Source organism: Lutra lutra, chromosome 1 (genome assembly GCF_902655055.1).
Source record: "Lutra lutra chromosome 1, mLutLut1.2, whole genome shotgun sequence".
NCBI classification, from domain to species: domain Eukaryota; kingdom Metazoa; phylum Chordata; class Mammalia; order Carnivora; family Mustelidae; genus Lutra; species Lutra lutra.
In genome coordinates this window covers 3,723,466-3,738,755 of record NC_062278.1, presented here as the reverse complement: position 1 = coordinate 3,738,755, position 15,290 = coordinate 3,723,466, and the positions used below count along the sequence as shown (strand labels likewise).

At 59.2% G+C, this 15,290-nt stretch overlaps 1 protein-coding gene across 2 annotated transcripts in view; it reads right to left on the bottom strand.

The window, feature by feature from the left end:
- Positions 1-2,923: 2,923 nt before the first annotated feature.
- The window catches only part of C2CD2 (C2 calcium dependent domain containing 2), a 52,382-nt gene continuing 40,015 nt past the window's right edge, over positions 2,924-15,290 (bottom strand). Inside the window, exons 13-15 of one of the 2 annotated variants that reach the window (XM_047719718.1) lie at positions 13,938-14,247; positions 11,041-11,077; positions 6,515-6,651 (exon numbers count right to left, since the gene is read on the bottom strand). In XM_047719718.1, the coding sequence (XP_047575674.1) occupies positions 11,052-11,077; positions 13,938-14,247 (336 nt within the window). In that variant the 3' untranslated portion in view covers positions 6,515-6,651; positions 11,041-11,051. Of the gene's footprint in view, positions 6,652-11,040; positions 11,078-13,937; positions 14,248-15,290 lie in introns of both variants that reach the window. The other variant, XM_047719729.1, reaches the window with a different exon arrangement.

The window sequence follows — 15,290 nt, the reverse complement described above, 5'->3', positions numbered from 1 at the left end:
CAGCCTCAGTGCCCAGCTCCCCAAGCGCGATGACCACTGGGCGTGATGATGCCGTCCTTCTCAGAAAACGCGTTCTGAAGCATTTCAGGTAAAACACGATGTCTCCACACAGCAGTGGATCAAGAGGTCATGGGTAGGTAGCACAGTTATACCCAAGTCAGTGAATCTCTACATGGGTTATTCTGTAGGTTTGACATTTTTATTTATTTAATTTATTTTTTAAGATTTTACTTATTTGTCAGAGAGAGCGAGTGAGCACAAGCAGGGGGAGTGGGAGAGGGAGAAGCAGGCTCCCCGCGGAGCAGGGAGCCCGAAGCGGGACTCGATCCCATGACCCCGGGATCATGACCTGAGTCGATGCAGATGGTTACTGACAGAGCCCCCCAGGCGCCCCAGAAATTCTTAAAAGTAAGCTGAGGAAATTAAACATGAGAAGAGCTTCCATCTCTGAGTGGATTTGCCTACGGGCACGGTTCTCCCGGAGCGGAGACGAGCTGTGGGGTTGAGGCTTCATGACACCGTGTTCTCGGTCCTGACTTGGGCTGCCTCGGACATGTACGTTCCAAGTCCCGTGTCTCATCAGCCCTGGTTTTTTGTTAATTGACTCCTTTCGTACCAGACGTTATAAAAAATAAATATCCTAAGCCACTTCTCTACACTCCCTCCAGCTTGCGATCGGGCTGGTTTTTCTTGCCCAGATAAAGCGAGGGATCTAATCAGCAAGTGATTTTCCTCACTCTGTGCAGAGCAGTGCTTCTTGCTTTATAGTGTTCCCACCTCTTAACCACTGCGCGATCTTGGACAAGTCACTTAACCTCTCTGGGCCTCAGTTTCCTAGTCTGTGGCGTGGACACGGATCATAACTCAAGGGGTTGTTTCAAAGAGAGTAGGAGTCAGTAGATGTAAAACTCCGGACAGAGTTCTGGCCAGTAGCGCGTGCTCGACTCCTATCAGTTACCATTGCTGTGATCGTGAATCTTTATCTAGGTTTTGTGTAAAATACCAAGTAGCCCAGGCGCCTGAGCACCCGGCTTTAGATCAGGATCATCAGTAGTTCCGGATGCTTGCCACACACAGGACGCCAGGTGGCGGTTTGCACGGTGGAAGTGGCCATACGGAGCCGGGGACAGTGGTGGGCAGAGTGTGACCGTCGGTGTCTCTCAGGCGCCGTGGGAAGAGGGCCCTGTGCCAGTCCTCCATCCTGGTGGCCAACCTCTGCGGGACCAACCTGCCTTTTCTGCGAACGAGGTATTGACCTCTACTTGCAGGCCCTATATTTGTGGAGGCGGCCAAGGTGAACAGTGGCACGGTTTTGTCCTCGGCTCCCCGTGCGTGGCGGGCTCTGTCCCCTGCGCCTGGGTTCCTGTGAGCCGGGGTAAAATGGGCTCATAGATGGGGGCCAGGTGATACCTCTCATTACTCACTAGGTCTACACTGCCCTCAGCCCAACAGTTCCACTGCCTGCCTGGGAACCGGTGTAAGGGGAGGCAATACAGGGACAAGTGACAGGGACCGAAGGAAGTGCCTGGTGCTCGGGGCTGTCCTCAGTGGCAGAAGCTACTTCACGGAGAAGGTGGGCTTGTGTTTGGTGGGTCGTACTGGGGACAAGGGGGGCACATTCAGACTGGGGGTGGCTGGCGTGGATTAACATGGGCTGCCGGGGGCGGGGCACCTGGGTGGCTCAGTCGGCCGAGGGTCCCAACTCTCAATTTTGGCTCAGGTCACAAACTCAGGCCCTGCGTTGGGCTCCACACTAGACATGGAACCTGCTGAAGATTCTCTCTCTCCTCTGCCCCTCCTCCCACTCATGCGCTTTCTCTCCTCTCTCTTCTTTCTCTAAAATAAAAAAAACGTGGCTAGTGTAGACGGGTCTGGTAGGAGTCCAGTGTGTGCCTCGAGGTGACTGGCAGGAGATCCAGTGGGGAAAGCTGGTCCCTTAGGGCAGGGCTGGCCTTCTAGCAGTCCTGTCAGGCCTCCTGATACAGCGTCGGCCCAGAACGGACCCCAGGTCACGTAGGACGCGGCGGTGTGGTCTCAGACTGCCGGACACCTCCACTGCAAAGGAGACACCGGGCTGCCACGGCTTGCCACATCCAGAGCTGAGACTGCGGACCCAAACCCGGGATGGCTGGAGCCGTGCACAAGTACATGGCTCCCCTCACAGGCAAAGGCCTGAATCGTCGGCTCCTACTCCCTACCCGGTGGGGCCACCCCACCAAGGGGCACCGTGCACGCCTCACTCCTCCGAATGCTGTAGTGCCTGGCAGAGCAAGGAAGGAGGGAGGGAAACAGAGTCACTGACCCCCAGGAAGGAGAGATGCCTGCGGTTTTGTGCGGGACCTGTCCCTCTGTCTGGCTGTGCCCTGCCCTCCCCGCAACCCCGCCAGGAACCAGCACAAGCCCTGCACCAGCGAGACACCAGGGATTGGCTCAGTTGAGCCCACGTGGGAGCCTGCTCCACGCCACCCTCCACGGGCCACCCTGGGGGCGGATGTTGACCGGGAGCTGAGGGACATATTAAAAAGATGGCCTCCTAGAGGACAGTGCCCCTCAGATCGCCGGGGGTCGCGCGGAGGCATCTCCCGCCAGCTTGCACCATGGGAGGACCCAGGCCAGGCTGACCCTGATAGCACCCCCATGCACCATGACCCCGGGGGCCCCTGGAAACGTTGACTTTCTAGTAAATGGGTGTAGCCCCAGGCTCAAAACGAAGCCAGTACAGCAGAAGAGCGTGAGGAAGGGCGTCTGCCGAGAACAGAGCAAGTGGCAGTGGCCACGCCTCCTCTTCCACGCCGCTGACCACGGTGGGCTCGCACACCGGCCGACCACCGAGCACCACGCAGCAGACGGACCGGGATCCAAGACCCCGGGACAGACGCGGGACCTGAGGGACAGCCCAGGGCTCAGCAAACACAAGGTGGTGTTTCGTGTCCCAAGTGCACGTTTATTTCTTTCAAAGACTGTTTACATCCCAGGAACGTCTCCCACAGTTTGGTGCGGGACAGGGACCTGTGTTGACAGAGCTACCGAGGAATACGGTCAGTGTCCAGCATGTTTGTCACCACACTGAGGCAAGTCAAGGCAGACCTTGCCACACACCTGGAAGACCTTTCGTCTTCTTTTTAAAAAATGCAGCTTTGATGTGACCTTGGGGGAGGGGGTGCCTACAAGGCTGACTTGTAAATGTTTCTGAGCACTTGGAAGCTGGGCGAACTAGGCGGGTTGACGAACGCCGGATGCCTCCTGTCACGTGGGACAGGAACGCGAGGAGGGGGGCCGTGAGGGGACCTGAGTTTGCTTTGCAGAACGTAGCAGCACCTGCGTGTCCGTGCCACGTGCTTTGGTGATAGGGTCCGAGCAGGCGTGGGGCCGGGGTGGGAGGGCCCGGCGTTGGGGTCTACGCCAGCGCAAGACTGGTTTCCACCCAGCGGACATCCATGTTCTGTCCTCCGGGGGCCCCTAGCTTGTGCCCTGAGGTGTCAGGACTGTGAGGCTCTTGCCAGGAAAACCCCAGTGGCTGCTGGCAGCCACGGGCGTGAATGAGTCCCTTTCTGCTCAAGAAGAAAACTCGCAACCGTCTTCCGTAGAGGCAGCCGGAAGAACCAATCAGACGCCGCGATGGGCACCTCACTTGTGGCTGGTGGCCGGCAACCGGCCCCGGTGCTCTCAGGAGGCATCAAGGGCTGCTTTTAAACTTAAACTTGGGAGTGGATTTACATAAAGTGCTCTGTCTACACCGTCGTCTTCACAGCGGTTTCCGTCGGGACAGTGAGATCGGCACTTTTGTTACTGCCGCCCTGTGAACACACGCACGCGCACACACACACACACTGCAGGCTCCCACGCGTTCCTCTGCAAACATGGGGACATCCCTGAGCGCAGGGCAGTGCCCCAGCTCACGAGCAACGGGACACCCACTTCCAGACACAGACACGTTCCCGTTGGCGCGCGCGAAATCGCTCCGAAACACGAGTCTGCAAACATATCGTGAGCGAAACACGGAATCAGGAGCCCCCGCGCCAGTAAAGCATAAGGAAAGGCAAGGGAATGAGGGGCTTACGGGTCAGTACGGTTAGCATTTGGTGTATAACCTAATTGACGCGGAACCTTCCCATTTCCTTCCACGTAAATGCCGACCCCGCAAAAGGACAGGCCGGCCAAACGGCCCGGAAAGCAGCATTCACAGTATCAACGCGGCCCGCTTTCTCAGGCGGCTCTGTTCCCGCGCCCTCCGTGCTCTCGCGAGTGTCCTGCGAGCTCAGGAAAGGCCCTCAGACGGAGAAAACGTGTGCACGTCTCGAGGAGGAGCTCCTGATCTTGCTTAGAGGTACGGGGCCCCTGACAGGTGCCCGACACACACACGGAAACACGCATCTCCTTACCGCTCTCCACCTCTCACGCTACGGTCCTGCGTCGAATGCGGAACAGACGCAGCCCACCTGTCGCTCACCCGGGACCCAGAAGAGGCCTCAAGTCACCGGGAAGTGGAGAAAACAAGAGCCTTTGGCAAAAGGATGAAACGGTGAACAAATGCTCCTGGGATCAGTCAGGAATGGGAATGCCTGAGACGGGTTTTTTTTGAGCACAAGAAAGTGCCAGTGTAAAACTCCGATACCATCACATTGACTAAATTGAGCTGATCTGAACTTCAAAGTCAAACAAAAAAACTGCTAAGACCTTCTGACCTGTGCCTGAAAGTCTGACACGTAACGTCCTCCGAGAATTCTTGACTATCCCCAGGGCGTCCTACCGTGGGAGGAAAGGCGGCAATCCTTCCAGTAAGACCAAACAGAGTGACCGGATGTGTTCCAAGAAGACAAGTAGTGACTACCAGCCTGTGAGGACTGACTTGGTATGACGACATGCTGGCGTTCCCCGTGCCATTTCATGCCGACAAAAAACAGAATGTCCCCTATAAAAACTCATTTTACAGTCACCTGGTAACTCCTGGGACACCGGAGGCTTTCTGAGTGTGCATTTCCAAGTAATAGCCTTCATGTGGTTTTATAATCTCGCTCTCAAGGAAAAGGAAGAAAGTTCCGTAATCTGGGTTTTCGGGAAGGTTTTGATTGGCAGTGGCTCTGTTACCCCTGAAAGATGGGTTTAAGGATCAACAAAAGCGCATGTGGGGAGGAGCCCCCCCAGTTTCCTATCCGGGAAGGAGGTCAGCCTTCACGACAGCCTTTGAAATCTCGCAGGAAGAAAGTGAATCTTGTTAAACCATCAGATGTTTCTCAGGAACGACCACAGCCCTGACAAGCTCGTCCCCTGGAAGTGGCCCCTTTGGACGGATGGGCCAGCGGCGCAGACACACAGACGGGCGGACAGACGAAGACCGTGGCTTGAGGGGTACACAGATATGCACGTGGTGGGCCGCCTTTATCTTTTCTCTCCCCCACGGGAAACCAAAACAAGGACCAAGACGGGCGGCGCACCGTTCATGGCAGAATTCTAGAGAGCTCCCGAGGGGACTGGGACGCGACATTTGGCCCGTTTGTTATGAAACTTCTACCCTGAAGACTCCTGAGACATACGACAGCTTCCTCTCTTGTCCTAGAAGTGCTCAGCTTCCGCCGTTGGCGGCGTTTGGGAAACTGGCCGTGGAGGGAAGAGAAACCGTGTGTGTGTGCGCGCGCGCGTGTGTGTGTGTGTGGTCGCCGTGGCACTGGCTGTCACTGACTGCTCCCAGCTTCCCTGGAGAGCCCCCTCCCCCCAGCACTTTCGACACTAGAGAGGGACACGTAAAACCACACAGGGATTGGAGCTCCCCGCGTGCAAACGGGCTCAGAGTAAACACCAGGAGCACTCGGTGTAAGGTGCGCAGAATTTAGTGTTTGCATATGGTTTCAAGTTCTATAGCTAATACCAAAGGCAACTGTCCTCTTCCTTTGTCATAGTGTTCTCATTACCACCGTAATTTCCCTGCGGACCCCAAATGCTGCCTCTGTCCCACCTCTCCGTACTCAGGGCCGGCTGCACTGTGATGCTGAGCCACCTGCGAGGACAGGTAACTCATCCATTCCATTCCCAGGGACAGCAACAGGGGGACACCTCCTCTTTGGGACGTGGTCCGGGCGTGGACCCAAGGTACTACGTGTCTGAGCGCAGCAGCGGGGTTAAGACCGAGTCCCCCGCACCTGCCCCATCTCCGTCCATCACAGGACGTTCTTTAGTTCCTAACATAAATCTTATCGCGCTTAACTTCTGCTCTTGGGTGGGAGCAGAGCTTTGGGTCTCCCTGGGCATCTGGTGGCAAATCGGACTTTGTCAGGTGTCTCTGGGGGAAGCCTCCCGGCCGGGAACTCAAGGTGCCGTTCCCCTTTCCCCCAGCCAGACCAGGCGGCCATCTGACAGTGTGCAGGCCCTCTCGCTCCGTCCTGGCGGGTGGTTAGGGGGGCCCGCGTCTCCCTGCGTCCTGGTGAGGCAGGGGGCCGGCCGCGGGGTCCGCCGGAGCCCCGTTCATGGCACTCTTGCTTCTGTGTCTGGAGAGCAGCTTCTTGTTCAGGATCCTGGAGAGTGTCGCCCCCTTCCTCCGGGTCCCCTCCGGCTGCTGCAGGAACACGAGGTCATTGTGCGACTGGCTCATGCCGGGGTCTTTCTGTTGCTGTCGCCGGCGGAAGAACAGCTTTGCGCCTTTCCTTAAAATCCCTCCTGCAGGGAGAAGCACAGGGGCCGGTCAGGTGGGCTGTGGCGGGAACGCAGGGACCACTCATCCAGGATGGAAACAAACAAGGACATTTGAGCAGCTCTAGTAAGAGCGGTTTCTGACTTTGCTGTGCGGTCGCTGTAGCCCCCTGGGAGAAGCTGCTGGAATCTGGCCTGGACCAAACTCCCGAGTTTTCAGGATGGACAGACTCTGAGCCCAGAAGCCGTGAGCTGGTCAGGTGCAACCCGGGGAGGCCTCTCTCTCCCCAGCCTCCTAGTCAAGACTGAAGGCGGTGGGCTGTCCCCCTGGGGCTCCCCGGCCCCCACCCCCAGAAAAGACAGCCCTGCTTTGAAAACCCCAGCAGGGGTCAGAGCACCTCTCCACCAGCCCTGGAGTCATCACACCCGCGTGTTGGTGCCGGCGGCTCTGGACAGGGCCGTCTGGCCGTCCGGGCGAGGGGCTCCACGGCTCTTCGGCAATTCATTACTCTCGCGCTCGAGCCAACAGATACTTGAATGTTTGTTTGGGGGGACCCCGAGGGACACCTGCCGGCTCTGCGAGTGGACAGCGGTGGAATCAGGCCCAGCCCCGTGTGTGGACTTGGAACAGTCAGCACATCCGAGCAGCGTGCCCGTGACCTCAAGAGGCCGCTCACGGGAACTGGCACCGAGGACAGGCATCCTTCCGCCCGGGGCACACCCCAGAGCTCCGGAGGCAGAGGCCCAATGTCACCTGGTCAAAGGTACTGAAAAGGTCTCCCCCCCCCACCTTCTCTTTGGATATAAGCAAACAGCCTCTTACACAGAACCCTGAGGACGTGTGTACAAGGATCTAATGGGGAGGAGCTGTGTGCAGGGGTTTCCAGGACAGCGGGCGGGGGAGGCAGCATGGAGGGGACTACAGACGTGTCCGTGGCTCTCCCCGCGCCACAGGACCGCTGCACTACATCTGGGGGCCACGAGTGTCTGTTCTTAGAGCTGGTCCCATCCCCGTAAGAAGTGGCCTGTGTCCTGGAAAATCCCCAGCTGGGGGCTGTCACGCCACCAGTCACTGGTGCCAGCTGGATTTGTCGCTGCAGCCCCGCCAGAGGGGCAGGAGCCCTGGTGCCCACTAGTTTATTCCCCAGCCCGTTGGATGCCCCAGGCACTGGGAGGGGCTCCAGCCTGACCAAGTTACCTGGGGTCGCTGAGGCCCAGAACGTGATTCTGAACTGCAGGAACCTGCTTTAGGCTCAGCTTGGGGTCCCTGAAGGGCATATAAATAAGGGGTCCCCACGAAACAGGAGAGGAAGGCGGGGAGGTCCAGCAGGGATGGGGCGGTCCCAGAGGACTGCATCTCCAGACCCCACTCCAGGGGTCCGTGCACTGAAAGTTGGGCAGGGGTCGGCAGCCAGGGACCAGGTGTGAGTGCGGGTGCTGTTCTGGGTGGGATCATGTCCCTCCGGAATTCGTCGGTTGGGGTCCCGAGACCCCAGAGACAACAGAGGGGATTCATCAACGGTAAATCTGGGCGGGCGCTCCGCCAACAGGACGTGTCCTTACTCAGAGAACCGTGGACGTAGGCGCGCCCACAGGGAGGGCACCCACGGAGGCAGGGATGGGGGTCACGCTTCCACAAGCCAGGGGAGGGCAAGGACGCCAGTGGACACCAGAAACCTGGGGAGAACACGAAGCAGAGTCTCCGACGTCGCCGTCAGGAGGCCTCTGGACTTCTGACCTCCGGAGCCGGGACACTGTCCGTTTCTGAGCACAAGGCTGTGTGCAGCGGGACAGACCAGCACCTGGCTGCCGGGAAGCACGGTCTGCCCCAGATTCAGAGGAAAACCAGAGCACAGAGAGGGCCAGGAGTGGCTGTGTTCACAGCTCTCTAGAAAGGGAATCTACACGTTTCTAAGCCGTCACTTTCACTCTTTTAAATGAAATTGCACTTGGGGCGCTGGATGGCTCAGTTGGTTAAGCATCCGACTCCTGGTTTTGGCTCAGGTCATGATCTCGAGGTCATGGGATCGAGCCCGGCATCGGGCTCTGTGCTAAGTGGGGGGAGCCTGCTGGGGATTCTCTCTCCTTCTGCCCGTCCCCGCGGACTTGCAGGCATGCTGACTTGCTCTAATAATAAAAAAAACCTCAAGATTGAAATGACTAAAACTCAAATTCTTGCCATATTAAGATGAATTATCAGGGACTTCTAGGCTGCGAATAAAGTCCAGACAGTGGGCAGACCCGTGTGCCGTACTGACTGGAAACACTCGTGCCTGCTGCAGTCTGTCCCACGAGCTAAGGTCTGCTCCCACGCTCCCACGGGCCGGGCCTGTAAGGCGGTGTCTGCTGCGCTTCCGTCTCCACGCAGGCTCTCCGAGCAGGTCTGCAGTTTTGGTAAATCTGACTGTTCTGTATTCACACAAGAACCAGGTGATGTCCCGTAACTTGACATGACTTGTCACGGCTTCTACGGGGACACCACCGCCGCCTCGGATGGAGGGGTCATGTGAAAGGAGGGGCTGAGGTTTGCAGATCTGTAGGCTGGAGTCCTGCTCCTATCTCCCAGAGGTGTCTGAGGGAGATCATATTCCTGGCAGTGATGTGCCGGGCCCCGCTAGCAAGGGCCCCAGGGCAGAAAGCCTGTGTGCTCGTGCCTGGCTCCCCTCTATGCATGAGACCTGCTGTCTGAGCTGGCAGCGTACGGGTCCCACCCGGGGGACGGGGCGAGCAGGTGTCTGGTCAAGGACACCTGCATGGGCGGTCACCGGGGAGCCCCCTGGGAGCGGGATGAGTCTCGGTCCTCAGAGCATCCCAGAGCGCAGCCCTGTACTCCAGCATGGATGTGGACGGGCTTTCTGGAACACTGTCAGTCTTGACGTTCTGATAGCACGTGTAAGACAGGACGCAAGTCCCTCCCAGACCCACAGCTTAATTCCTCAAACGTGAAGAATGACTAGCGTGAATGGAAGTCATGCCTTTCTCCTTTCCAGATAAAAATGTTAAGAACGTTTAGATCTAAGGGACGAATCACAGTGACCTTTGGGGGAAGTAGAGCCAGAAGAACAAGGCCACGGAGGGGACACGGACCCCGCCACTCCATGGAGGTGTGGGGGTCAAGGACAGACATGCCAGCACACACCCCCGTCAGCTGGGAAGGGACAGGGAACGGAGTTTCCTCAGCTCCCCGGGACCATGCTGCTCTGTCCCTGGCGTCTTCCTGTCCAGCATGCCCCGTGACTGAGTCCAACACTCATCTGTCCCGGGAGGGAACTCGGGAGAGGAGAGGTTAACCGTGCCTCCGGCTCTCCCGGACTAGAGCACGTCACCCTGGATGGCGTGCTTGGCCTTCATGCCATCGGCTCAGCGCCTTGAGAGCCAACGCCCAGGGCTCCCTCGGGGAGAAGACGGCAGTCTGTCCAGCCGGCCGCCTCGCCCCACAGATTTCAGACAGACCCCAGGATGGCGTGAGCCACTTCCCTGAAATGTAGCACCTGTGGTTCTGTCTAGAGAACTCTGGCTAAGATGGTAACTAACAGTTTGGAACGTCACCCTTGCCTCTGGGCCCCCAGAGTCTGTCACCTTTGCGGATGGGGATGGTCACAGGGCCTGAGCAGGAGGGGCTGGAGCGCTCCGGGTTTTACAGAGCGAGTTCCAGACCTTCTTGGCCGCTCCAGCGGGCACGAGCGAGAATCAGACCTCGCCCGTCCAGACCTGAGCCTTCGAGGTTCCTTCAGGTAAAATCTGGAGAGGAGGTACGTGGAATTTGAAACAAACAGCCCCAACGTCTTAAATGGGGGACAGAGGAGAAAAAAAGAAATCTTCCCCTGGTTCTAGCAAGGTTTAAAAAAAATCACAAATGGGCTAAAGAATAAACAAATAGGAAAAGAATCAAAAATAATTCCTCTAAATGGGAGCTTTAGTATAGCAAATATCTGCAAATTTATTCTCGTTTGCCTCCACTGACCCTAACAGACATGAACAGGTCACCGGAGAATCCATCGGAGAGGTGGGAGGACAGTGACCAGGGTCCCTGGGCACGTTGTAGTTTGCTGCCCGCAGAACAGCTCCGGAAGTCAAGCCAAACCACAGACCATCCGTGTAGAAAAGGGACCGCTTGTTAGAACCAGGGCCCAGCAGAGGGTGGGCACTCGACCGGGCACGAGGCTGGCTGTCCCCTGAGCCAAGGACAGCGCGCCCCGACCCCCGAGGCGAAGGAGCTACAATAATGGGACCAGGGCATGTCCGAGGAGGAAGACAGGGAAACTAGCAGCCCAGGCAGGTCACGCCGCAAAGGCACAGGAAAGCAGGGAAAGGGGATCTGCTTCCTGCTCTTGCAAAATAGGCTTTTCTCACAGCAAGGCTGTAGTTAGATTTAAAAATAAATAAATAAATAACAATAAGACAAAAATAACTTACTGTGTAGGCAATTAATTCTGGTTGGCATAGCGATCCTCTTAAAGGGAATGAGCACGAGATGACGGGAAGGAAGAGGTCAGAGGTTAAAAGAAAAGTACGCAGGAGCCAAACAAGGGGGACAGGCAGTGAGTCCCGGGGCGCCGTGCCCGTGAGCACTGACGTTACTGGGCAGGACATCTGGCCGGGCTTGGCGGGGGTTTGTCTGGTTTTGTTTTTTCACTCCTTAATATTTGTCAAAGTTTCATCCATCGTCTTGCTCTTCCTTACGGTAAAGTCCACACGACACGGACTCTCCCGTCCTAACCACCTCCAAGTCCACAGTCCCGTTCTGGGCCTTCCCCTTGCCGTGTGACCGCACGGACACTTGGTGACGCTAAAAATAAGCCCAGATCTGGGGACTGGACTTCCTGTGTTGGCTGCGGCCTCAGGAGAACGCGTGTGTCCAACCAGCGAAATCGCAGGCTTCTCAACACACGGGCCGTTCGGGGGACCTGCGGGAACTCCCGCTGGGACAGGGCGGCGCGCGGTTCTCAGGCCAGGAAATGAGCTTCAGTTTAACAGGAGAGAAGGTTCCCCGCAGCCGCTGGGCCCCGGGCAGCAAGGTGAAAACCCCCGGGGACAAGAACGAGTGGGCACCCGTCACCCGTAATCGCCTGCGGTTCTGACCTCTCCTAGAGATGCAGGGTCTGGGTCTCTCCGAAAACCTTGGAACAGAAGCAAATTTGGAAACGCTGCCCAGTACGTCCCTTTGCGAATCCGCAGCGCCGGCGGGGTGAGCGACACCAGTCGCCACCACATGCAGCGTGGCCCCGGGGCCCAGGCTCCGGGGAAGCATCAAGCACACCTGTCAGCACCCAGGCCCCCCCAGAGTGCCCCTTTGCAGGGGTGCCCTCCCCCTGGCCAGGGACGGGAAAGGAGAAGCATGGCCATGGCACAGCCAGAATGGAAACCCACAGCAAAGAACTCTCTGGAAGGGGGGCGCCTGGGTGTCTCAGTGGGTTAAGCCGCTGCCTTTGGCTCAGGTCATGATCTTGGGGTCCTGGGATCGAGCCCCGCATCGGGCTCTCTGCTCGGCGGGGAGCCTGCTTCCTCCTCTCTCTCTGCCTGCCTCTCTGCCTGCTTGTGATCTCTCTCTGTCAAATAAATAAATAAAATCTTAAAAAAAAAAAAAAAGAACTCTCTGGAAGGAAAAGCGGAGGAGCAGAAGGAAGAAGCCAGGGAGGAGGGAACGGGGCTCTCTGGATGGACTCGGGGTCAGCGAGGCGCAGCCTCTCAGTGAAGGCAGGAGGGCAGGCTGGAGGGTTGTTGGACTGTTGGCTGTCGGGAGAAGGAAGGGGGAGGAAGGAGCACCCCACCCTGCACCTAGTCTTCCGCTCTGCCCGGCGCACACTGCTTCCTCGGGGTTAGAGGAGCTGCCTGGGGCAGGGAGCTGGCCCCCAGTCCAGGCTGGCGGGGGGCGGGGGTGTGTGTGCCGCCCCGTGGACCCGCAGCCGGGCCGCCTTTCCCATCACCTGGGCTGCCCCTTCTGAACCGGGACAAGGGAGCCGCCAGAGGTCCACGCACAGGTCACTCTGACTTGGGCCAGCAGGTGGACAGAGGCCCACGGTCTGATCTCTGTTGCATGGCCTAGAGATCCTATTCTCTTCCTCCTAACTTCCAGCGGGTCCCCATCTGTGCCCTCTCTGCTTCAGCAAGGGTGTGGCTCATGTGGACCCCCGTGGAGCAGACCCCCCCCTCCGAGTCCTCAAACTCAGCCCCAGGGACATGGGCCACCATGTGCCAGGCCATCCTGCAGGCTGCATAGCAGCACCCCAGCCCCCAGCTGTGGCCGGTGAAACGGCCTCAGGACACAGCTGTGTCCCCTGGGGGGGACGGGCAGGGGGCACACGGTCACCCAGTTTGAGAACCACTGGTCAGTGGCGGCAAGAGGAGAGGAGCAGAGCAAGGCAGCCGCAGAGCTGCTAACCAGGCTTCCCGACCTCGGGAGTGACGAGACGGCCTCCTGTCTGCATTCTCGGGGGCCGGGAGGGGAGGGCGAGGACATTGTGCTGAGCGGCACCCACGACGCCCAGCTGGGACCAGGCGCCTACATCTGTCTCCCGTCCCGTCTCTGCTCTGGGATCGCATTGTTCCTGCCTGGGAGGTGAGCACAGCCTCACGCAGAGGAGCGGAGGCCCAGGAGGCTTGACCCTCCCTGACCCTCCCACCCAGAACGGCCCTCGAGCCCCTGGACTATCTCGCCTCGGAAAGGGCCTCGAGGGGGACTGTCGTGCGAGAGCCCAAGTCAAGCACACACACGGACAAGGTCTACAAATGCAAAGCTTCGATGTGGTGCTAACGGAGAACAACGGGTCATCCTCAGGACAGGACGACTGGTCAACACACACACACACACACACACACACACACGTTAACCGCTTCCTTTCCCAGGGAACGTCTCTCCCCTCCGACCCCGGCAGGTCCGAGCACGGAGGTCGGGCCGGGTTTTAGTTGGAGGGACGAGCCTGAGGCACGGTGAGCAGACGGGCCAGTCTCCACAGCCACAGAAGCCCGGGGTCTGCTGGCTTCGTGCCGAGTCGCTGGGTGACCCCCTCTATACGTTCTGGAGGGTTCTACTTTGGGGGGGCGGGGCAGGGTGCTGAGAGAGGAAAGGGCGCCTTTAGGCATGACCAGAAACTGCTGCCCTCGGGGCAGAGACGGAAGGATTCTGAATGTGCCGCCTGCCCACCAGCTCCGGACGGGGCACCCCTGCTTGCTGGGGTGGGGTGCCGAGGGCAGGGCGGCCTGGCAGCAGAGGGAGCAGAAGCCGGCGATGGGAACTGAGGGTTAGCTTGGAGAGGGGAAGGAGAGAATAGCCAGCGGGTGGGCCGGGGGGCAGGGGGCACGGGTGTGGGTACCTTTATGCTTCTTGGCAGTGCCCGGCTCTGAGACACTCAGGGAGCTCTCTGACAGCTCGTCCCCGTCGAGGTCCAGCGGGGCCTGGCTGCCCCACGCCGAGGCCTGGGAGTCCTTGTCCAAGTCCCAGGAATCCAGCTCACCCTCCTGGGGCTCCGGGGCCGGCGGGGCTGGGGCGGAGGCCTCTTCCTGCAGTGGGGCGGAGGCGGCGGCCGCCCCCACGAGGGTCGGGGTGTCCTCCTGGTGGGCGCTGTCCACGGAGGCCGCGTAGTCCAGCATTAGGGCAGCGGCATTGTCCTGAGAGAGTGAGGTCTGTCCCAGGACAAAAGAAAGAAGTCAGCATGAGGGGTGGTGGCAAGGACAGATGGAAGGAGCCGCGGGCTAGGAAGAGATGAAAAGCTCCATGCAAAGGTCCTGAGGGTGATTCCAGAGTGTGAGAAGGCACCAGCCCGTAGCTCCCCCAGGAGGCACAGCGGGTTTCACAGGGACTGAAACACAGCCACTGAGGGTTTCCCCTTGCCGCAGAGGGTCTGCGAGGGGCACCTGAGGTCACAGGTGAGGGGTGCAGAGGAAGCAGACAGCCTTCCCCGGCAGGGGGGCCCGGCAGGGGGCCCACGGGAGGGAGACACTTCCGCCCAAGTGGCCTGCAGCACACCAGGAGGCACAGGAAGTGGGCTGTCCCTTCGGTTGGTCTGTGAACACTTCTTCCCACGGGAGTTTGTTCCCTGCACGGAGAGCCCAATCGGCAGGCACACGGCGGCCTGAGAAGTCTGTGTGTGACCTCCTGGTGCCGAAGACAGGTACAGGTGCTACCCTAACCCTCGGGGCTGGTGGGCTGGAGCCTGGGAAGGTGACTGCAAGGGGCGTGGGCTCCCCAGGGCCGCCTGCTTCCTGACCACGGGCAGCCACACGTGGCTGGCGGAGAGCCCTCTGACTGAGGACGGGGCCATCTGAGCCTCCTCCGTGAAGCCTCCTCACTGCCATGGGTTGGACACATTCCAATAAAGAGCTGCGGGTTCCTAGTGAGTCCGAGATACAGCCTCCCGGAACGGGAGAGGACGGGGTTCTGGACTCCTGATGCCGCCGCCCCCTGCTGGCCGCCGCTGGAAGTGCGCCCAGGAAGGCCGGGAGCCCGGGGGGACCTGGGCAGCGGGGACTTGGGCGCTGGCCGTGGAGGCCCTGCGTATAATGGCAGCACCGGGAGCTCATGCCGGCCCGTCCCATGACCTACCTGGGCATGAGCTGTAGACGGCCACGCTCTCCTACCCTCCAGGCACTGCCCTGCCCTCTGGGTTCAGAGCCTTCCTGCTCCCCCTCCCCCACAACGACCACATCTCCCAGCGGCCCCTTCCTTG